Consider the following 25,049-nt stretch of genomic DNA (forward strand, 5'->3'; position numbering starts at 1 on the left):
ATTCGATTGACAACCATGTATGGTTGAAATACCATCAGTTAACTGTGCATACCATGCAATTCCATTGTACAAAGCAAATTTAGGCTCATTTGGTTTATCAATGTATGGAAATTATTAATATTTTTCCACCCATCCTACATTTTCTTACAGATAACACAGCCATGAGTAAGCAATACATGTAAACTGAATTAATAAAGCTACGGCATACACGACGTGGTAGATAGAACATAGACTTGAGAGGAGAAATTTGGGTTAGTTGTGGTCATATCCTGAGATTATAAGCAAAGCCCTCACCGCCTCACCTTGTCTCTGTGAAACAGGGGACTAGTCAATGTGCTTTATTAAGGCCACTTTCAGGCTCCAGGTGTAATGTCACCAGGGTACTAGTTTTGATATCTCCTTGATGAACACTGATGATGTTCCTTTTCTGACCACAGCCAAAAAAGGTAATTTACAGAAAGCAAGTCTCCCAAATCCACAAGTAACGTTATCTTTATTTCAGTGTTATGCAGAAACTATGAAGACTTTAAGGTATCTTATCATACTGGAGGCTGTTTTGTTGCTTCTCATTAGTATGTAGTGATAAAAGGGCAAAGTCGCTCCTTCTTGAGGAGGGAGGACAGATTAGCAATGCAGAAATGTGGAGAAACCATTGACTGTGTTTGGTCCTATGGATCTGTCCTGTTTTTGTTTTGTTTTGTTTTGTTTTTTCTCATTCAGCCAAGCAGAAGCTGAAGAAAAGAAAAAGGCTGAAGCAAAAGCAAGAAGTAAAAGAGAACCCGGAAAAGCACGCTCATATGCAGTGAGTAGACTGTAATTTGAACACACTTCAAAGAGCCTAAAGGCTGGAATATTGCCCTGCAAAAATCCCCAGAAAATCTTAACCTTTCAATCTGGAGATGACATTGAGATGAATGATATGGGAGTTGATCAATTCTTGCTGCTTCAGAGACTAACTCTGTACAGTAAAAAGAACTTATTTGCAGTCTGAAAAAAAATGATTTCTAGTTCTAGTTTCATCACTTACAGACTATGCTAGCTTTTGCTTACCACTTTCCTGAGACACTTAGTGTATATTTTCTATATGTGAATTTTTGAAATTTCGTATCTGACTTGGGTTCAAAATACATTGTACACACACAGAAAACATGGTTTTTACCTTTGAAATATTACAATATTCATTTTCATGGCTTTATATAAGTTACCGTTAACTTCTTCTTTAGATGATGAAAGTCTCCTAGTCTTCCCTTTAAGTTCTATTCTTTTTCTTATCCAACCATCCTCCCTAACACAGCTGGAGTAAAGTTTCAAAATATTAACTAGATCATAATACTGCTCTTCTTAAAATGCACAAATAACTCATTATCAACTAAAGGATGCATTTCAATCTCCTTAACTCTCTTATTTGGCTCCTTACCGTCATTCAGAAATTCATGTTCTGCTATAGGCCATGTAGTGTCTGACATGTGCTTCTCAGCTTATTTTAGCAATCTAAAATGTGTATTTCTCAAACCATTTCTTAACCAGGAAAATCCTATTTACTCTTCAAAGTCTCACTCAAAGTATCCTAGTTCCCTGACATCTTCCCTGATTTCCACAATCAGATTTCATGGTCCCAACCTCCGAGTTCTCAGATTTTCTTGTACCTGTATGTTTGCACTTATTTTATTCTATTTAGATTATAGTGGAGTTTACTTATCTACCTCTTTTATTATACATCCTATTATGTCTTACTTGTTTTCATCTCTTAGCAAATCACGAGGTTTTTTTGGTTCAATTGAATTTTATATTTGAGAGAAACACAACTAAAATCCTGGGCTCAAAGATTAGTTTCTACCAATGTAGATACTTCAAACTTCTGCTTTGAATGGGAATAAAACGTGTGTCCAAATTACCTTCTCTATCTTGGCAGAAGCTGTGCAGTGAATACCGCAAGTTTGTGAGAAATGGAAAACTCTTTTGCACCAGAGAGAATGACCCCATCCAGGGCCCAGATGGGAAAATACATGGCAACACCTGCTCCATGTGTGCGGCTTTCTTGTGAGTAGAGCTGCTGCTGGTAAAAATGAGGGAGGGTTTTGTCCTTTCTGCTTCATTTCTCTTTTTTGGAGCTTTATTCTATTTTGTTTCTTAAATTGTGTTTGTTTCTTATCAATGGCATTTTTTTGTGACACATTTTTGCACAATGTCATAACTGTCAAAGAATGATTCCTGCATATCAATCACTGGTTGAGTTCCCTTGGAAGTGTAAATGACATGAAACAAGGATCACACCCTTGCAGAGTGGCATATGAAATCATCTGAAAACACATAACAGATCACTAGCAAACATATCAATATGCCAAACAGTACCTCAGTTCATACATGGTTCATAATATATATAACTGTAATAACTGAATGATATTTGAGTATTTTAGATCACTTTCAATCTGGAGATTCTATGATTCTTACTCATCTCTTTTTAAATCACTCTCTTTCAGCCAAGCAGAAGAAAAAGAAAAGAAAAAGAAGGAAGGTGAATCTAAAATTAAAAGGCAATCTGAGAATACATCTTCCTTTGAGGTGAGGGGACCTTCTTCAACAAGTCAGAGGCATATGGACCTGGGATCCATAGATGGCATTCAGGGAACCTATAAATTCGCTTAAACTGTATGAAACATTGATACAGATTGTGGTTTGTGTATTTGTTTATATGTGTGCATGTACACATGTGCATATGTGACTATTTCTAGGTTGAGGGTCTGTAACTTTTATCATTTAAAAATATTCACGTCTTCAAAGTTAAGAACTATTCTAAAATTTGCTAAGTGCTGACCCCCATTTAAGAAAAAAGTCTAAACTTCAGCAGTTTTTGCAATCTGATCCAACCCGTGTTCAACACCTCAAACTTCCCTCCTTGATTTCACAGGAGATGTGCAGGAAATACCGCAAATCCAGGAAGAATGGACAGCTTTTTTGCACTAGAGAGAATGACCCCATCCAGGGCCCAGATGGGAAGATGCATGGCAACATCTGCTCCATGTGTGAGGCTCTCTTGTGAGTAGAGCTCGGGGCTTCTGAGGCAGTGGGGACAGGGAACTGCTAAGGGAAGTTTTCCAACAATTATGAATAATGTGTTTTCCTCTTCAGTGTAGCATTCTTTTGTGTGTCACATTTAAATGAACTAAAAAACAAACAAACACACAAAAAACTCCAAAACCAAGTGGAGAGCTTTCAGATGATAACGACTGTGATATAAAAAACGCAGAATAATTTCAGGATATTTAAGAAAGAACTCAGAATCCTTTTTTCAGAGAAGAGAATACTCTATGACAACCATACTAATTGCTTTTAGTTTTCTGAAGGATTATCAGGTGAAAGAGGAAATGCATGAGATTACATGTAATATATTGATATCATTATGGTGCATGGCAAATTTTAGGAATTTTTGTTTTGCTTTGGTTCATGATTTTTCTTTCTACTCATTCTGTGTGACCTCAAGGAACAGAATTAAAATTGATGAGAGATATAGGGAGACATATTTGGGCACAACATGAAGATGAACTCTGCAATAGTTAGGCTGCTTCAGGAATGATGATTTTGTTGTATAGGAGTTGAATACCCCATTTACAGGGGACTAAAGTATGACTTTAGAATAGACAACATGGTACGTCCTCTCAAACCAGAGTCTATTGTATTCCTTAAGTCTTTGTCCCAAGGGATACTCTATTTTCTATATGCCCAGAATCTCTGAAAGGATTCAGTCATTCCGTCTTCCCTAGTGGAGAGCAATACAACCCAGCAGATTTGTCCCATAGTGTAAGTGAGCCATGGAAGCATTAAAAAATCTGCTAGATGGAAGTCATGACGATGACCATATAATTATCATAACCAACATTTATTGAATGCATATAATCGGCATATACTTGGGTTTTGCTACCCAATCTCATTTAATCTTCACAACAACCGTATGAAATGGGTTCTGTATTATCCCAAGTTATAGATGAAAAAAAATTAAGGCCCAGAGAAGATGAGAATGATGGAAATTTCGGCCCAGGAAAAATGAAGAAAATGTTAAGATGATAAGAAAATGATAAAATTTCTCATTGTAGGGTGTAGACAGGGTATAATTATTTAGCAAAACCATTATCAACTTCTGGTAGTAACATCTGCCTGTTACGCTCATTTCAATCTGTTTTTCTTTACATTCATCTTTCAGAGATGAGGAAGTATGTCTGCCACCTAGTGGTCATCTCTGCTGTTTCCTCTGACAAGTTTCCATTATGAAAAGAAAATGCTTCTTAAATTTTATAGTCAACTTAGACTCACAGTAAAGTTTGGATCAGTTTCCATATAAAGAAGTATAAGAATATACTTATACTTATATAATTGTGGGAATATCCTCCCGCAATTTTGGAGCTATTTTAGTTTCTTCCATCAATATAAAAATTCCTTATCCAATTAAAATTTTATTGCCTCATATTTTACGGATATGTTAGCAAAGGCTATTGCCTCTCTTAGGAACCATACTTCCCTCCATAGTCATTTCTTAAGCACTTTAATATCATATACAAATAGTGTTTTCAACTTTTTAAAAAGTTTTAATTTGATCAATGAGCAGTTTTTACATTGACAGTAATGTAAGAAAACATTTTAGCAATTATTTTTGTCTCTACAACATGACTGAATTATCTGCATTATAGATCCAATTATGCTGCAGACTGAGCATATTAAACTCAATTTGCAACACTGTTACTCATCCAAAATGGTTAAGAGCTATTACTCTCATTTCATTTTCATCATATGCCTGTTTTTTTGTTGTTTTTTTAAAATTTATTTATTCATTTTTGGCGGTGTTGGGTCTTTGCTGCTGCACACGGGCTTTCTCTAGTTGTGGTGAGCACTCTTCCTAGCGGTGAACGGGCTTCTCATTGCGGTGGTTCCTCTTGTTGCGGAGCACGGGCTCTAGGCACATGGGCTTCAGTAGTTGTGGCACGTGGGCTCAGTAGTTGTGGCTTGTGGGCTCTAGAGTGCAGGCTCAGTAGTTGTGGCACATGGGCTTAGTTGCTCTGCGGTATGTGGGATCTTTCCGGACCAGGGCTCGAACCCGTGTCCCCTGCATTGGCAAGCGGATTCCTAACCACTGTGCCACCAGGGAAGCCCAATATGCCTGTTTTTGGAGTGTTCACTTTCAATAATGCTTACAATGCTGATGATAACAATCACTTTTATCAATCACTTTATTATGTACCAGATACTAATTCTAATTGCTTTACATGTATCAACTTATTTAATGCTCACGACAGTCCTATGAGAGAAGTATTCTTATTACCTCTTCTATCCCTCCACTCCATTTCCCCATTTAAAGATGAGGAAAACACAGAGAGGTTAAGACACTTTTTGTGTTCCTTATTCTATTTGGCTGCAGTCTTTCTTCTTAACTTTCTTCTTAATCACCATGCTATACTGCCTCCCAGAAGCTAAATATCACCACTTTATAAAGAGTTCTGCACCTTTTGCAGATGTAAAAGAATCAGCAAATAAGAAAGTCCTATTCCAGGATATTTGCTGGGAAGCTAAATAGGTTTGCTCATTAATTAAGGGGTTTTCCCTGGAACACCATTCTCTTGAGGTGTGGTAAATCATTCTAATTATTACCCAATAAAATTACACCTACTATGAGTGGATCTTTGGAGTTGCTTGAGAATAATCAAAGCAATGAATGATCAACTTGTGAATGTTAAGAATACACACTACTGTATTAAGATTCTTCTGTCTCTCTTTTTTCCTGTTTCTTACAGTCAACAAGAAGAAAGAGCAAGAGCAAAGGCTAAAAGAGAAACTGCAAAGGTAATTTTCTCACAAATTCTTATATTATACCCTGACATTTTTTCTCTACAATAACATTCTAGATATCTCATTAGCATAAATGTTTTCTTGTTTAATTTTTATGGGACAGAGAAAGACAAATATCATATGATATCGCTTACATGTGGAATCTTAAAAAATGGTACAAATGAACCTATGAAACAGAAACAGATGAAATGAAACAGAAATAGAGTCACAGATGTAGAAAACAATCTTATGGTTACCAAAGGGGAAATGGGGGTGGATAAATTGGGAGACTGGAATTGACATATACATAGTACTATATGTAAAACAGATAACTACTAAGAACCTACTATATAGCACAGGGAACTCTACTCAATACTCTGTAATGACCTATATGGGAATAGAATCTAAAAAAGAGTGGATATAGGTATATGTATAACTGATTCACTTTGCTGTACAGCAGAAACTAACAAACACTGTAAATCAACTACACTCCAATAAAAATTAATTTAAAAAATGAATAAATATAACCTTTAACCTGGAAAAAAAAGTCTTAAGTACAAGTTTCCTGAGTGTCAATTTTATTTCATGATAATTCAAAATTTAAGGTTTATTTCATAAAAAGTGGAGTTTAACTTACTTTGTAAGGAATATTTCCCATATTTGGCTTTTCTTAAGATTTCTGTTGTCAGGCACAGGTTATTACTATCAATTTTTACAATTTACTAATTTCAGGTTACATAATTCCTACCTCTTAGCTATTTTAAAGAGAGAGTACAAGATCCCTATCATTCACATTAGTTCAATTTACAAAACAAAGTGCACATATATTATCATATTTGATCTTTGTCAGCACCCAGCTATGGAGGAATACTAGTATTTTCACTTTCAATTATGACTATTAATTAAATCCTTTGACTTTCTAATTATTTTTAATCTACTTCACATTTCTATAATTTTACAGTTTTATAAGTAGCAGAGCAAACTCTGTCTTTACATAGATGTAGGATTACTCTCACATAGCCTTACACAAGGTTTACCTTTATTTATTCTATTTCCTAACAACAGCTTCAAAAGTATAAGCCTAATAATTTGGGGGGAAAAGTTGACACAGTTTAAAAGGTTGTCTTTAAACTGATTCATTTTCTCAGTAACTTTCTGTTACCTGGAACCATCTTTTTATTAGTAATTCAGAATTGAAAATTTGTTTTATCCGTAATGTTTGATCAGTTTCTAAATCCTATTAGATTTTTCAAATGGTCTTAGCACATTCCTCCTCCTCTCCACTCCCATTGTTACTCTTCTGTTTCAAATACGCATCCCCCATCCCTGGACTTTATCAAGTAACTCCCAGAAAGATGTCAGTTTCTCCAGGCATCATACTTTCATATTTGTTCTCTCCCCCATATCTTTGTTTCAGATATGTCTTTCTTTTTTTTTTTTTTAATAGATCCTTATTGGAGTATAATTGCTTCAAAATACTGTTAGTTTCTGTTGTACACCAAAGTGAATCAGCCATATGCATACATATGTCCCCATATGCCCTCCCTCTTGAACCTCCCTCCCATCCTCCCTATCCCACCCCTCTAGGTTATCACAAAGCACCGAGCTGATCTCCCTGTGCTATGCCGCTGCTTCACACTAGCTAACTATTTTACATTCGGTAGTGTGTATATGTCAATGCTACTTTCACTTCACCCCAGCTTCCCCCTTCCACCCTGTGTCCTCAAGTCCATTCTCTATGTCTACATCTTTATTCCTGCCCTGCAACGAAGTTCATCAGTACCATTTTTTTTTTTTTTAGATTCCATATATATATGTGTTAGCATCAGTATTTGTTTTTCTCTTTCTGACTTACTTCACTCTGTATGACAGACTCTAGGTCCATCCACCTCACTACAAATAACTCAATTTCATTTATTTTTATGGCTGAGTAATATTCCATTGTATATATGTGCCACATCTTCTTTATCCATTCATCTGTCGATGGACACTTAGGTTGCTTCCATGTCCTGGCTATTGTAAATAGTGCTGCAATGAACATTGTGGTAAATGTCTCTTTTTGAATTGTGGTTTTCTCGGGGTATATGCCCAGTAGTGGGATTGCTGGGTCGCATGATAGTTCTATTTTTAGTTTTTTAAGGTACCTCCATACTGTTCTCCATAGTGGTTGTATTAATTTACATTCCCACCAACAGTGCACGAGGGTTCCGTTTTTACCACACCCTTTCCAGCATTTATTGTATCTAGATTTTTTGATAATGGCCATTCTGACTGGCATGAGGTGATACCTCATTGTAGTTTTGATTTGCATTTCTCTAATAATTACTGATGTTGAGCATGTTTTCCTGTGCCTCTTGGCCATCTGCATGTCTTCCTTGGTGAAATGTCTATGTCTTCCGCCCATTTTTAAACTGGATTGTTTGTTTTTTTGATATTGAGCTCCATGAGCTCTTTGTATATTTTGGAGATTAACCCTTTGTCTGTTGTTTCATTTGCAAATACTTTCTCCCATTCTGAGGGTTGTCTTTTTGTCTTGTTTATGGTTTCCTTTGCTGTGCAAATGCTTTTAAGTTTAGTTAAGTCCCATTTATTTATTTTTGTTTTTATTTCCAATACTCTAGGAGGTCGGTCAAAAAAGATCTTGCTGTGGTTTATGTTATAGAGTGTTTTTCGTATGTTTTCCTCTAATAGTTTTATAGTGTCTGGTCTTACATTTAAGTCTTTAATCCATTTGGAGTTTATTTTTGTGTAGTGTTAGGTAGTGTTCTAATTACATTCTTTTACATGTAGCTGTCCAGTTCTCCCAGCACCACTTATTGAAGAGGCTGTCTTTCCTCCACTGTATGTTCTTGCCTCCTATGTTGTAAATTAGGTGCCCATATGTGCGTGGGTTTATCTCTGGGCATTCTATCCTGTACCACTGATCTATATTTCTATTTTTGTGCCAGTACCATACTGTCTTGATAACTGTAGCTTTGTGGTATAGTTTGAAGGCAGGGAGCCTGATTCCTCCAACTCCGTTTTTCTTTCTCAAGATTGCTTTGGCTATTCGGGGTCTTTTGTGTTTCCATACAAATTGTAAAATTTTTTGTTCTAATTCTGTGAAGAATGCCACTGGTAGTTTGATTGATAGGGATTGCACTGAATCTGTAGATTGCTTTGGGTAGTATAGTCATTTTCACAATATTGATTCTTCCAATCCAAGAACATGGTATATTTCTCCATCTGTTTTTGTCATCTTTGATATTTTTCATTAGTGTTTTATAGTTTTCTGAGTACAAGTCTTTTGCCTCCTTAGGCAGGTTTATTACTAGATAAGTTTATTCTTTTTGTTGCAGTGGTAAATGGGAGTGTTTCCTTAATTTCTCTTTCTGATTTTTCATTGTTGGTGTATAGAAATGCCAGAGATTTCTGTGCATTAATTTTGTACCCTGCAACCTTACCAAATTCATTGCTTAGTTCTAATAGTGTTCTGGTGGCATCTTTAGGATTCTCTATGTATAGTATCATGTCATCTGCAAACAGTGACAGTTTTATTTGTATTCCTTGTATCAGTTTTATTTGTATTCCTTTTAGTTCTTTTTTTCCCTCTGATTGCCATGGCTAGGACTTCCAAAACTATGTTGAATAAGAGTGGCGAGAGTGGACATCCTTGTCTTGTTCCTGATCTTGGTGGAAATGTTTTCAGTTTTTCACCATTGAGTATGATGCTTGCTGTGGGTTTGTCATATATGGCCTTTATTATGTTGAGATAGGTTCCCTCTATGCCCATTTTCTGGAGAGTTTTTATCATAAATGGGTGTTGAATTTTGTCAAAAGCTTTTTCTGCACCTATTGAGATGATCATATGGTTTTTATTCCTTAATTTGTTAATGTGCTGTACCACACTGATTGATTTGCGTATATTGAAGAATCCTTGCATCCCTGGGATAAATCCCACTGGATCATGGTTTATGATACTTTTAATGTGCTGTTGGATTCTGTTTGCTAGTATTTTGTTGAGGATTTTTGCATCTATGTTCATCAGTGATATTGGTCTATAGTTTTCTTTTTTTGTGGTATCTTTTTCTGGTTTTGGTATCAGGGTGATGGTGGCTTCGTAGAATGAATTTGGGAGTGTTTCTCCCACTGCAATTTTTTGAAAGAGTTTGAGAAGGATGGGTGTTAGCTCTTCTCTAAATGTTGGACAGAATACACCTGTGAAGCCATCTGGTCCTGGACTTTTGTTTGTTGGAAGATTTTAAATTACGGTTTCAATTTCATTACTGTTTATATTGATAGGTCTGTTTATATTTTCTAATTCTTCCTGGGTCAGTCTTGGAAAATTGTACCTTACCAAGAATTTGCCCATTTCTTCGTGGTTGTCCATTTTATTGGCATATAGTTGTTTGTAGTAGTCTCTTATAATCCTTTGTATTTCTGCAGTGTCAGTTGTGATTTCTCCTTTTTCATTTCTAATTTACTGATTTGCATCCTCTCCCTTTTTTTCTTGATGAGTCTGGCTAAGGGTTTATCAATTTTGTTGTCTTCTCAAAGAACCAGCTTTTCGTTTTATTGATTTTTCCTATTGTTTTCTTCATTTCTATTTCATTTATTTCTGCTCTGATCTTTACGATTTCTTTTCTTCTACTGACTTTGGGTTTTCTTTGTTCTTCTTTCTCTAGTTGTTTTAAGTGTAGATTTAGATTGTTTACTTAAGATTTTTCTTGTTTCTTGAGGTGAGATTGAATGCTATAAACTTCCCTCTTGGAACTGATTTTGCTGCGTCCCATAGGTTTTGGGTCATCGTGTTTTCCTTGTCATTGGTTTCTATGTATTTTTTAATTTCTTCTTTGATTTCTTCAGTGATCTCTTGGTTATTTAGTAGCACACTTTTTAGCCTCCATGTATTTGTGGTTTTTACAGTCTTTTTCCTTTAATTGATTTCCAATCTCATAACATTGTAGTCAGAAAAGATGCTTGATACCATTTCAATTTTCTTAAATTTTCTGAGGCTTGATTTGTGACCTAAGATGTGATCTATCCTGGAGAATGTTGTGTGTGCACTTGAAAAGAAAGTGTATTCTGCCACTTTTGGGTGGAATGTTCTGTAAAAATCAATTAAATCTATCTGGTCTATTGTGTCATTTAAAGTTTGTGCTTCCTTATTTATTTTCTGTTTGGATGATCTGTCCATTGGTGTAAGTGGGGTATTAAAGCCCCCTACTATTATTGTGTCACTGTCGATTTCTCTTTTCATGGTTGTTAGCATTTGCCTTATGTATTGAGGTGCTCCTATGTTGGGTGCATAAACATTTGTAATTGTTCTATCTTCTTCTTGGATTGATCCTTTGATCGTTATGTAGTGTCCCTCCTTGTCTCTTGGAACAGTCTTCATTTTAAAGTCTATTTATTTTATCTGATATGAGTATTGCTACTCCAGCTTTCTTTTGATTTCCATTTGCATGGAATATCTTTTTCCACCCCTTCACTTTCAGTCTGTGTGTGTCCCTAGGTCTGAAGTGGTCTCTTGTAGACAGCATATATATGGGTCTTGTTTTTGTATCCATTCAGCTAGTCTGTGTCTTTTGGTTGGGGCATTTAAGCCATTTACATTCAAGGTTATTATCAATATGTATGTTCCTATTACCATATTCTTAATTGTTTTGGGTTTGTTTTTGTGGGTCTTTTTCTTCTTTTGTGTTTCCCACCTAGAGAAGTTTCTGTAGCATTTGTTGTAAAGCTGGTTTGGTGGTGCTGAATTCTCTTAGCTTTTGCTTGTCTGAAAAGCTTTTGATTTCTCCGTCAAATCTGAATGAGATCCTTGCTGGGTAGAGTAATCTTGGTTGTAGGTTTTTCTCTTTCATCACTTTAAGTATATCTGGCCACTCCGTTCTGGCCTGCAGAGTTTATGCTGCAAAATCAGCTGATAACCTTCTGGGGATTCCTTTGTATGTTATTTTTTGTCTTTCCCTTGCTGTTTTTAATATTTTCTCTTTGAATTTAATTTTTGTTAGTTTTTGATTAATATGTGCCTTGGTGTGTTTTTCCTAGGGTTTATCCTGTATGTATACTGTTTTTCCAGGAAGCTTCCCCTTTCAGGCCTGTTGAATCTCCTCACCTTGATCTTTCCTAGCCTTTATAGATAGTGATGTGCAACACATCATAAACATATATATTTTATATTGGTCTCCACCAATTTTATCAGCCTTCTTCTGCACCAATATTTAAGTACCCTCAAAAGAATGTTGATGGTAAATGTTTACACATCCACTATAGTGACATCACAATTCTGAGTCTGTGATAGAAGCCTTTTATTTTTTAAAATTTATTTATTTATTTATTTATTTATTTTGGGCTGCATTGGGTCTTTGTTGCTGCACACGGGCTTTCTCTAGTTGCAGCGAGTGGGGGGGCTACTCTTCATTGTGGTGCGCGGGCTTCTCATTGCAGTGGCTTCTCTTCTCTTGTTGTGGAGCACGAGCTCTAGTTGTGCAGGCTTCAGTAGTCGTGGCATGTGGGCTCAGTAGTTGTGGCGCACGAGCTTAGTTGCTCCGTGGTATGTGGCATCTTCCCAGTCCAGGGCTCGAACCTGTGTCCCCTGCATTGGCAGGTGGATTCTTAACCACTGCGCCACCAGGGAAGCCCCGATAGAAGACTTTTAAATGCTTACTGACTTACTGCTACATGTAATCACTTTTCTTTTTACTTCCTACTCTGCATTACTTATTCTTCATAATAGACAAAAGTGTAGGGAGGGTAGGAAACCACTCTGAGAACATATTTTCTTCATTTTCCAGGAACTCTGCCATGAATGTCTCTGCTTTTTCTAGCTGCTAGAGGCCGTTCATGTTCCTTGGCTCCTGGACTGTTTCCATCGTCTTCAAGGCCAACAACATTGCATCTCTAGTTGTTCTTCTGTAGTCATTATCTCCCTCTCTCCTGTCTTTCTCTTCCAGTTTTAAGGACTGACCCTTTTGATTTCATTGGGCACACTAGGATAATCCAGGATAATATCCCTATCTCTAGGTCCTTAACTTAATCACATCTGCAAAGTCCCCTCTGCCCTGCAATATATTCACAGGTCCTGGGTATCAGGACTTGGACAAATTTGTGGGCAGGAGCTATTATTCTGCCAACCACAAATTGCTTTACAAAAGGGACAATAAATCATTCTTTTTTGTATCTCTCACAGTGCCTAGCCCAGAATAGTATTCGAATAAATTGAAGGTTTTATAATTAGATAAGTGACAGCAATCTTATATTCCAAACAATGTGTGACCTAGGCCTCTGAAAAGCGTCTTGGCTAATACTGACCTTCTGCATCATCTTCTTGATGCATCCATTATGTTTGGGACATTATATCATAGTTTTCAAAGGGGTAATGTGGAGGAAGCTTTCAATATTTAGTTACCTGATTCTTAAACCCTCCCTCACTTGGCAGGAGCTGTGCAGTGAATACCGTAACTATGTGAGGAACGGACATCTTCCCTGCACCAGAGAGAATGACCCCATCCAGGGCCCAGATGGGAAAATCCATGGCAACACCTGCTCCATGTGTGAGGCCTTCTTGTGAGTAGAGCTGCAGTCACTGCTCCTGCTGAGTGTCGGAGAAGACAGGCCTGTGGTGGGCGACAGAGATGATATTGAAGGTTTTTTTCTAGGAGGCAGATGGCTACCTTTGCACTGAGTTTGGGGATTTACTCTTACAAAGCCATATACTTGGTGTATTTCTTTGTAGTGTTCTCAGTGTTCTGAAAGGTACCTGGATTGCCATTAAGGGGGGACCAAGTGCTAAGAGGAAACTCCTCCAGAGATAATGGCATATAAGGATTGGAATTTTTGTTCTCTGCATACATACTGTCATGAATAATCCAAAGACGTAATCACTGGGTGCTAGCAAATTAAAAATTTGCTAATATTTACTCATTTTTTTTAAGTATCCTAGTTGCTTTCTGAGGAGAAGGCCGATATCTTTGTTTTCCAAAAGAAACAGAGTAGTGAAAATTTATTTACTGGTTGGCCATGGCGTATGTGTCTTATTCTTTAAGCAACACTAAAAACAAGAAGAACAATATGGAGAGGTGTACATTTACCTTTCTACTCCCAAGCTAAGTTGGTATAGGTGTAGATGTAATGGAATATATCTATCAAGAGAGATTCCCCTTTAGGATAATATGTATTGGGTACTAGGAATGATTGTCCCCCCTGCCTTTCTCTTACAGCCAGCAAGAAGCAAAAGAAAAAGAAGCTGAATCCAGAAGAGCTAAGAGAGAAGCTGAAAAGGTAGTTATCTTGGAAGCGTCATACCACAATGCGGTTTTTCAGTTTCTCTTTAAAAATAACTCATGGATTCACTGAAGGCCTATGTGAGAGAACTCAAGGTTTAGTTAGTCCAGGGGTTGATAAAATTTTCGTAAAGGGCCAGACAGTAGATATTTTAGGTTGTGACCATTCAGTCTCTGTCACAACTACTCAACTCTGCTATTGTAGCTCTAAAACAGCCATGGATGATATGCAGATACATGGGCATGGCTGTGTTCCAATGAAACTTTACTTACACAAAAAAGGTGCTAGGCCAGATTTTGCTCACGGGCCAAAGTTTGCAAACCTCTGATTTACTCCATGCCCTATTTTTAAATGAAGATTTAAAATCCAGAAGGAGGAAGAACTTGCTTACAAAGGTAGTGAGACTATTGGTATCAGAATCTTCATATTTTTTCAAAGTTCTCACAGTTGCAAAACAGGAACAACAGAATTCAAACTTAGACTTCCTGACACCAAATCTAGCATTATTCCTAACACACTATGTAGCTTTGGATGAGCACATTTGGTCAAACTAGGTGTGTTCCTTGCTTTAACTTTAATTATCTCTGGTGTCAGCAGTTGGCAAAAAAATAGAAGAGCAACTTTCCCCAATAATATTTTCTTGGTTTCAAAATGACTGACTCCAGGTAGATTTTTCCAGGTTTGTGGATATTTCCCTGCCCCCATCAAAAACTATTGATATTAAAAATAATCTCTAATGAAGTATCACTTGGAATTCTGTATGATTGGTTTGTTTACAGTTATTTTTCCCACAATTGTGAGCCTGAATTTAAAAATAAATGAGTAGCTCATATGCTTCCCTTTTCAACATCAATAAGAAAATATTCTTCAGTATCAGACAATTTCTGATTTCACATTAGCTACTACCCATAAACTATCCTCTCATATCATATTTCTTTTGCTAAATATGACCAGTTAGGGAATCAGGCAGTGAACCTTGAAGGAAAGCTAGGAAAAAACTCACTCTTGTCCTCACTGAGTTTTGACTTGAACTAAAAAATACAGAAAAAAACACAAATTTAATCTTACTTGCCACCAGTAATTAATTATATGATCTTAAGTGATTTGCTTATTCTATCTCAATTCCTCATAACTCTGAAGCTAAAATTTACTGAGTACTTCCTAGATGTCAGTCATTGTAGATATAGTAGATATATATTATTTCACATTATTGTCATAACAATTCAGCACATATATTGAATACTTAATACATATTGGCCATTATTATTTTAACTGTGTGGAATAGATACTATCATTATTTCCATTTTATAGAAGAGGTAACTGAGGCACAGAGAGGCAAGACCCCTTCATCCAAGGTCTCTTGGTGACAGACTGGAATTCTAACTAATGATATTATATAGCTGTCAACATATTGGGCTTGTCTGGACATACCTGGAATATTATGTTAAATTCTTTAGGAAAGGGGAAGAATTAAGAATGCAAAATGGTGCAAATGACTGAAACAGATTGGAACAGAATGACTGAAGTATCTGGGGATGCTTTGCTCTTGGAAAAGAACACAGGGAGCTATGGAGAAGGACAAGAAAGCTTTCTCCAAATATGTGAAGAACTCTCTGTGTGCAGGAAGAAAAATATCCTCAGTTTTTCTGAGGGAAGTAAAATATGTTGACTTTGCTTACTGGTTTGAAAGAACGTATTCATCCTATGCAGTGACATCTTAGAAAAATAAAACTCTAAGAATAAGGATCCTATAGGATTGATTAGAGATATTTTCCAAGATCCTCCCAAAGTAGCACTATGGCTAATCTGTGGGAATGATCTAAGAAATTTTGGAATGAACTATCTGGAGGGTAACGAACTCATCACTGCAGGTGTTCCAGTGCAAATTAGACCACTTCTTGGCAGGCATGACATAAAGGGGATTGAGACATAGTACAGATGGTTGCACCAGGTGAACTTCAAAGTTCTACCTAAACCTTAATTCTTTAAAATTCTATGCCATGTACAGTGTTTTTATTGCGTTATAATATAACAGAGAGGGACAATAAAATCTTGACTAAGGACTGTGACCAGTCTGCAGAGAACCCAGTTTATTAAGAGGTTCTTGCTTGTGTGTGACTACAGGTTCAGTCTGGATTTGGAGGCTGTACCTCAAGGAAAAAGAAACAGAAACCTCTTTTTAAGTCCTGTGTGCTTACTAGGAATTGAACAAAACAACCGCCAGAAAGAAACATTCATAGGTCATTTTCTTTTTTTTTTCCAGGAAGCACTTAGTAGGGACCCAACAAAGTAATTTCCAAGAAAATACCCAAGCTCTTGCCTTTTCTCCTCCTTTTAGGATACATGCAGTGAATTTCGGAGCCTTCTGAAAAATGGAAGTCTTTTCTGCACTCGAGAAAATGATCCTGTGCGTGACCCAGATGGCAAGACCCATGGCAACAAGTGCTCCATGTGCAAAGAAGTCTTGTGAGTGCACAGATGAAGCCCATGCTGTGGGTGGCAGAGCCAGGAGGCAAAGAGCTGGGAAGATAATATAGATTGTGTTTGTCCTTTCCTTACATGTAAAAGTGACAAATGATGATCTGTAAAGCATTTTGAGTGAATCTTTACAGAGGCTAAGATTCACAATTCTAGAAATAGGCAATAGATGACTAAGTTATTACACTACATTCTCCATTAGTTCTGGGGTAGCACCTCACAATGATCACACCATCTTTCTTGATAAAATCCTAAGTCCTTTGCTGTCAGGTGGATCCCTTTTCTGGATTATTTTGTAATCCCCATCGGGAAGAACATACACAGATTTTACTATCAATCTAATGCCTCTACCTGCATTTTTGAAAAAAAAAAATCTCACTTTTAGGAAATTAAAAATAGCTTTACACAAAGTTTGGAAGTACACCTAAAATATTTGTCATTAATAGTCATTTGCTGAACATCTACAATGTATAATGTGTATAACGGTTGGTTATACAAAGTTGAATGAAACAGTATTACCAAAAATCATACAGTTCAGTAAGGTTTAGACATGGGCATAAATTAATATAACACAAAGGAGGACTTGCCAAATGAAAAATGATATATACAATGTGCTATGGTAGTTTAGGAAAGGGAGCATTAATAGAAAGTTTTAAGGAAGAATAGAACTAGATCTGGTAATTTGGATCATATGTGAACAGTATGGGAAGGAATGAGAGGAAGAAGCAACAGCACAGGTAAAATCTAAAATTAAAGAAACTGTAGTATGTACATAAAGAGAGCAAGTCATTTTAGTTTAGTTAGAGCTTACCCACTTCACCAACTTTGAATGCCAGATCATGGATTTTGAAGTCAATTCTATATACAGTGGCAAGCTGCTAAAATTTTTCAGCTAGGAGAGTAAGTGGCGTAAATATGGTTCCTTTTGGAAGATTCATATGTCAGCAGTAAAAAGGAGAAAAGAGGAAGGGACTAAAATTCAGAATACCGCTGGTGGTAGTAGGGGATTACAGTAATCCAGTGAGAGGTAACTAGAGCAAGGGAGCAAGAATAGAAGGTGAGTGGGTCAACATAGGAGACACTGTGAGAGTGAAACCGGTTTCCTGTGGCAACAGCTATGTGAGCTGAAGGAGAGGGAGCAGTTAGGGATGGCTCCAATGTTTTGTTCTTTGTGAAAGAGAATCCAGGAGGAAGAACACATTTGGCAGAGAAGATAATTATTTTGGGACCTTTTGAACATGAGGTATTTGAGAGAAATCCAGCTGGAGGTGCACATGAGCATTTACAAAATGCTAATTAATTGCTCACCTAGTCTTGCTTGAGGTTATGTAAACGCTGGTTTTCTTCTCCTGCAATGAGAGCTCTTCCAGGCAAAAGGATGCGACATAATTCATCTTTCTACTGATATTTTCAAAGAAGAGGGCCTGCAGTGTAATAGGTGTTCAATAAATGCTGGTGAATTCCATACAAATCTAATTTGGTCATATGATGAGAAACTCACAGAAATGCATTCCACTCTCTGTAATCTATTATTCCCTACCTCCCACTTTCCAATTTCCAGCCAGAAAGAAGATGAAGAAAGAAAGCGAAAAGAAAAGAAACATCAGAGAAACACTGCAGAGCATGGTTCCAAACATTTCGCAAAAGGGAAAGCTCAGGTGAGAGCAGCCTCTAATTTCCATAACCAGAGTGGGCTCAACTCAATGGCACTGGGACCCCGGCAGACCCTATGGTCAACGGCTACGAATGTATGTAGTGCTGAGTTGGAAAGCATCCTTGGAAGGACAGGGGATTTTCCCCTTAAGACTGTAGAGTAATATCTGAGCAATTTTTAGTTTCTCTAGGGCTCACTTTGACTTCTTTAAACTTGGAAATAATTAACATGAATACCAGATCCCAGTCTCTTGACTCCTCTGTATATCATCTAGCTTTCAGGCCAATAAATGATCCTAGGAGAGTAAGTGGTATAAATGTGGAGATGTTCCACATCAGCATCACGTGCTCTTCATTTCCTTTCATTATTCTCTCTTTCCCTGAATGGAGCCGCTTTTTGGAGGTATATTTTCTATTGTTCCCAGGCAGGATAATATGGTGAAAGAGCACAGGTTTTCGAGTCAGGTAGTTTGAGGTATCATCCTACCCATGCCACTTGGACTTGCAAAGCACTGAATAAATCACTTCATCTCTCTCAACTCTAGTTTCTCTTACTTAGCAGTACTCTTATAGGGATACAATAAAATAATTTAGGCAAGTGTTTAGCACATTTCCTGAGACTTCTTTTTTAAGTGTCAGCATGACAATGTTGCATGTAAGCCCACTCCTCAGGCATGTGAACACAACTGCCTGAGATCACAGCCACCTTATTTCTATTCTTATGACCTGGGGATATCAAGACCATCTCTTTGCCTCCAGATCTGACACAGGCCCCAACATCTGCCTTTGATAAATTTTGGCTTTTCTGTTTTTCCATATTTTCTCCTGTAGGAAGCTGAGTTCTCACTCTCAAATGATAGACTTGTTAAGACCCTTTTTCTATCTTCATAATTTGCTCAAGCCTGTCTTCCTTGGCATTTTGCATGATTCTGTGCTTTCTCCCAGCACTTCTTTCTCCCTTCTATCTACATCAGAGGTCAGCAAATTTTTTTTTTTTTTCCTGTAAAAGGCCAGATAGCAAATATTTTAGGCATTGCGGGTCACACGGTCTCTGTTGCAACTATTCAACTCTGTTGAATAGCCACTGTTGTGGGAAAGCAGCCATAAATAATATTTAAATGAATGAGTGAGGGTGTGTTTCAAGTTTTATATATAAAACGTCATATGTAAGAACAGACAGCAGGACAGATTAGTCCCGTAGGCTATAGTTTGCTTACCCTTGATTTGTGCGATTAAGTCCCAACCAGCTTTATAATTTCCCTTTGTAGAACCTTAAAAGCAACATTACCCATGACAACTGATGTCTTAGAATATGGATGATTCCAGCCCCTCCTCTTCGGTAGACAGCAATCCTAGAAATTGCATGCCTTATAAGAGGACATAGACAAGAACTTCTTACTCAAATTATTTAACAAACTTAATAACAATACAACAGACCAAGTCATCCAAGAGGCCTGCTCTCTTCTTCCCTTTCAGGACCAATGTGCTGAGTATTGGGAACAAATGAAAAATGGAACACTCAGCTGTACTCGGGAGCGTGATCCTGTACGCGATGAAAATGGCAAACCATACAACAATAAGTGTACCATGTGTAAAGAGAAACTGTAAGTAATTTTCTCAACCTGCATGTCTAAAAGATAGCCACATATTCCTCCTGAATTAATGGTTATTTCTCATTTGCCTATAGCTCCTTTCGTGAAAACTACCCTTTTTGTTAATTCTCAAATATTATCTCTTTCTCTTGCATCCCCTAAGGAACAATGAGCCCTAGTAAGGGCAGCTAATCAGTGGCTGATTCCTACTCTATTTTCTATCATAATTCTGTGAACTGTAAGTGTCATCATGGTAGATAATTGCTCTTTAGAATACATCATGCCTAAATCCTAAGGAGGGTTTGCAATGGTCATTTGGAATAGTTAACCAACATAGTTTAAGAGGGTTGCTTCTTGTCATATGTATGGGACACATTTATTGCACAATCCAGGGTTTGTTCCTTCTATTTATTTTCTTTTGGTGAATGGTACTGATTGGAGTGCTTAATGATCCAACTCAGCCACTCTTGATTTGTGTTATTGCAGCAAGTAACATAACCACTATTGGTCCCATCTGTATATTGAGGTAGTTTTCTAGGTAACCTTGATGGGTACTTATAGCTCTAAAATTTGATGCATATATCTCAGTGCTATTAATTATGGTATTTAATTGATATGCATTTAATAAGCACTTAATGCTTCTCCACACACATTTTTTTTCTCCTTGAAAAAAAATCACAATCTTGTGATTGTGGTACTATAGGCCATGTGATAAAATCTAGTTATTCCAAATGCTGCATTTTACAGATGAGAAAAACAGAATTTTTTTTTTTTTTAAGTACAAGGTCTCATGGGGGAGTGACTTCAGAGCTGAAACTAGAATCCAGTTCTTCTGAATACCAGCCTAGTATTTATTCCATGTTATAAAATTCTTTAATAGAAGCAGGGTGGCAGAATGGGGCAGTGCTAGGGTATTAGCATCATATGGTTATTTCAGCTCCGTGTTCTTGGACAGGTTATTTCACTTCCCTAGGCTTTAATCTGCTCACATTTATAGTGGGGGTGGGGCAGCCATAATCATAGTAGCCACATGATGTTTCTTTTGAAAGTTAAATGAGAAAAACTATGTAAAACTCTTAGCACACTGCCTAGCACAAAGTAGGTGCACAAAAAATGTGAATGGTCACTATTAGCACTGTCATTAGTGTTCAGCAAATAACAGGTGTCACCATTAATAGCAATAAAATAATGACTATTATGATCTCTTACGCTACCCTATGTTGCCCCTTTGCACACCTCATACTTTGTAGGTATGATGTACATAATTGAGATAGCTCTTCACATATGACTGTTTCTTTCTGCATCACATATTAATAGTGGGTAATTTTGTGAAGGAACAAATGATGATTCTCAGATGCCAACAATTATTAAGATAAAACTTTGCTGATACAATCCATGTCATCTGTGTTATAAGATACTTACCTGGTACTCCAGGTAACAAAATATTTAACAACATAACAAAGTATTTAACAACGTAAATCGAATAATTTTACAATCTTTGGAACCCATTCATCTGACAATAAATGGTTTTTGACTGCCTACTATATAATAGGCACTCTTCACGGACAGGTGCTCTTCAAGTGAACAAGACAAAATTCCTGCCATATGGAACTATAATATAGGAAAGACAGATTATAAACAAAGAAGTAAAAAGCTACATAACAAGACCAGGTGTTGATAAGATAAATAAAGCAGAGTAAGGCAACAGAAAGGAATTGGAGGTGCTACTTTATGGTGTTTGGGGAAAGTCTGACAGGTAAGGGAGACCTGAAAAAGGGAGTGAAATGAGCCAGCTGGCCATCTGAAGGAAGAAAGTTTCAGGCAGAGCAGGAGCCAATGCAAGTTTCTGAAGATATATATGAAATTCTCAAGCTCAGGAAAGAGAGAGGAGGTCATTATGTCTCAAGATTACTGCATGGAAAATTGCAGAAATTAATTTGGAAAGATCATATAAGGCTTTTTTAGGCCAAGAGGAGGACATTGGATTTTATTCTATGTGTGATCAGAAGCCACTGGAGATTTTTGAGCAGAGCTGTGATTGTAAATTGAATTCCACCAGACTGAATCATTATAGGTGGTCTCTTTTTCCTAGTATTTGATTAAAATTTCATGACTTTATATTTGTTTGAATTTTCAGGATACATTTACTACCACTTCCCTATTTCTTATATATGAAAAGGGAGCTCCCTAAAATACACACACACACACATATTCTTGTTATATACATTCATACACGTTTCTTTTAAGCATAAAGCCAAATGAAACTTTGAAGGAGAAATACGTGTACTACTAGAGTTCTGCAGTATTTGTATCTTGCGCCAACTGCATCAGAATCACCTGGCTTGCTTGTTAAAAATCAGGTTACTGAATCCCAATGTAGATTTTGTCAGTAAAATTGTTGGGATTGACAGTGAATCTGATTTTTAAAATCTCATAGGTGATTCTTAACGTACATGAAAACTTAGGAACCACTGGCGTAAATATTTTATCAGAAAGGTGAAAGGTTAAAAAAAAAAAACCCCAAAAAACCATGATCCTAAGGTACTTCCTATATCACTTGTCTTCTTTCTATCTTGGGCTCCAATGATATTATAATGAATTGAAATGGTACTATAATAGATTGACCTACAAATGGAGGAATAAGAATGGTGAATTGGTAAGGAATTAAAACCACAACTTATGATAAAAAGGTGAAAGAACTGAGGGAGCCAGACTTGGAGACCTGAAACTTGCCTCTAAAGGATTAATATCAGGAAGAGGTAATGGATTCAGCAGGCTTGCTCTGTGTTTTCCTGAGAATGTGATGTAAGACTAAAGGATGAAAGCTATAGGCAGATTAATTTGCATACAAATAAAGGAGAGATTTACTTGATTAAAGATTAAAGATTAAAGATTAACTTGACTTGATCTGCCTAGAATATCTACCTTGTAATGAGGGAGCTTCTTAATAACCAAAGTCACCGTCCATCTGTGAGAGGTGCAGAGAGGTTCTCTGTGAAGGAGGTGGTTTAGTATGCATAAACTCTAAGGCCCCTTCCAAATCTGAGTATGTGTCTGCAAGATGACTACTGACTCTTTTCTTCTCCAGGCAAAGAGAAGCAGAGGAAAAAAATAAGACTTCTGGCTACAGATCAAATGGGAATGAATCAGCACTAGGAAAGGTGAATCATTAACTAGGTTTTGGCAAGAATGGTCTTTCTGTAAGTCGTTACTAAACTATCAAAAATGTGGAAAGAGGGTGTCAATGTTGCCAGTCAAGATATTGCCCTTAGAACATCAGAAGCCATCATTAATGGGAATATCCCTGATAACTTTTTCAGTGTAGAAATTTAACAGCAAATGGAAATCTTTCGGTCTAACACTTTATAAAACAGTTTTATAAATAGTAGTTTATTTAAGTATCTCCATAGCCTGGTCAACTAAGTTTTTTTCAACCTCATTTTATAGATGGGGAAAATGAGGTTCGGCTGTTGTAACAAATTACTACCAACAGTGGTAAAGCAACCCAAATTCATCATCATACATTTCTGGAGTTCAGAAATCCTAAATGGGTCTCACTGTGTTACAGCCAAGGTGTCAGTAGGGCTGCTTTCCTTTTTGGAGGTTCTGGGGAAGATCTATTTCTTTGCCTTTTTTAAAAATTTCTAGAAGTGCCTGCATTCCTTGGCTTGTGGCCATCTTTAAAATCAGCAGAAGCCAGTTGATTTTTTTTTTAAGCTGCATCATTCTGACACTGATTTTCCTGCCTTCCTATTTCACTCATAGGAATCTTTGTGATTACACTGGGCCCACCCAGATAATCCAGGATAATCTCTCCATTCTAAGGTCACCTGGTTAGCAACCTGAATTCCATCTTCAACTTTAATTCCTGCTTGCCATGTGAGGCTACATATTTTCAGGTTCCAGGAATTATAACTTGGACACCTTTGTGGTCCGTTGTAGAGCCTCCCACAGCAAGGTTAAGTGGTTGCCCAACTCCTGAGTCAAAATCTTCCAGTTTTCAAGCTCAGTCATATACTATGTGAAAATAGCCATTTCCAATTTAATCATTCCTTCTTTTCAGGATATATGTGATGAGTTTAGAAGTCAAATGAAAAATGGACAACTTACTTGCACCCGAGAAAGTGACCCTGTCCAGGGTCCAGATGGCAAGACACATAGCAACAAGTGTGCTATGTGTAAGGAAAAACTGTGAGTTATTTTTCAAAAATGGGCCTTTAATTGTGAGTCTTAAAGGAAATAATCATTTCTCATCAGCCTGAGAAAATGACGGTTATTTTTAAAGCACACCTGAGGTGTTTGTTCACTTTAGTTGAAACGTTTCTTCTCATTTTTTTCTTCAAGGGGAAGGGAAGCAGCCGAAAGAAAAACGAAAGCGCAGGTCTACGTGAGAAACACAGCCGAAAAGAACAATGGAAAAGAGGTAATATATGTTAGATGTGCTTATACTTAAATTTGGATGATTGGTTGCAAGACTGATTCATTCAACAAATACTTATGGAATGCCTACTCTGTCCCAGTCGTTGTGGATATAATGATAAACAAGAAAGACATGGCCAGAACTTCAAAGAAACAGCATGGAATTCAATGCCCTAAGAGCAACTCTGATGCAATTACCACACATTTGCAGGAACGTGGTAACTGTCAAATTATTGTTATTATCAAGTGGATTTGTTTTTCTGAAGTTTTAAAACAATCAAGCAAATAGATGCCAAAATTACAAACAAGAAAAAAAAGTATCAAAAGCTTGGAGCTCCAGATGATAAATTCTTGACTTGGCATTCTAGTGCCATCTTGTATTCAATTTGGGGTTTTAAAAATAAGGTTCAGTGCTTTACAACAGCAGCACATAGGATATGACACAGCACAATCTCTTCTAATCCATCTATGGACTTCAATTAGAAAAGTGAAATAGTGAAATTTCCCCAGGAAAGTTTTCCCATTAATGAGGCAACTTTCCAGTAGTTCTATACTGACTACACAAAATGAAACATTAATAGTAATGTTCATTTTTGAAAAATATGTTGGGAATTATGCATTTTGGTAGATGAATGGCTTTGAGAAAAGACTTTATTGTACAATTTCAAATGATCTCTACTGGACATCTATTCTATTTCTAATATTGATCATTTTTTTTCAAGTTTTAAAATATCTATTTTAGGAATTTCAAACAAGAAGAAATACTCTGTATATATGTATGTATAGAAAATATCCAGATACTTTTTGTGCATGTGGTAAAAAGAA

The 25,049-nt window shown here is 36.8% G+C and overlaps 1 protein-coding gene across 7 annotated transcripts in view; it reads left to right on the forward strand.

Moving 5' to 3' along the window:
• The window catches only part of SPINK5 (serine peptidase inhibitor Kazal type 5), a 74,522-nt gene that overhangs the window by 30,824 nt on the left and 18,649 nt on the right, over positions 1–25,049 (forward strand). For 6 of the 7 annotated variants that reach the window (XR_005019357.1, XR_005019358.1, XR_005019359.1 and 3 more), the window contains 13 exons: positions 721–802; positions 1,913–2,040; positions 2,481–2,562; positions 2,909–3,036; positions 5,781–5,829; positions 13,238–13,365; positions 14,019–14,079; positions 16,421–16,548; positions 18,122–18,218; positions 19,690–19,817; positions 22,894–22,966; positions 23,869–23,996; positions 24,150–24,228. Coding sequence is in view for 2 of the 7 variants with exons in the window: in XM_036847915.1 (XP_036703810.1) it covers positions 721–802; positions 1,913–2,040; positions 2,481–2,562; positions 2,909–3,036; positions 5,781–5,829; positions 13,238–13,365; positions 14,019–14,079; positions 16,421–16,548; positions 18,122–18,218; positions 19,690–19,817; positions 22,894–22,966; positions 23,869–23,996; positions 24,150–24,228 (1,291 nt within the window). In the remaining 5 variants the exon portion in view is untranslated. The remainder of the gene's footprint in view (positions 1–720; positions 803–1,912; positions 2,041–2,480; positions 2,563–2,908; positions 3,037–5,780; positions 5,830–13,237; positions 13,366–14,018; positions 14,080–16,420; positions 16,549–18,121; positions 18,219–19,689; positions 19,818–22,893; positions 22,967–23,868; positions 23,997–24,149; positions 24,229–25,049) is intronic. The other variant, XR_005019360.1, reaches the window with a different exon arrangement.

Source organism: Balaenoptera musculus, chromosome 3 (genome assembly GCF_009873245.2).
Source record: "Balaenoptera musculus isolate JJ_BM4_2016_0621 chromosome 3, mBalMus1.pri.v3, whole genome shotgun sequence".
Taxonomy (NCBI): Eukaryota; Metazoa; Chordata; class Mammalia; order Artiodactyla; family Balaenopteridae; genus Balaenoptera; species Balaenoptera musculus.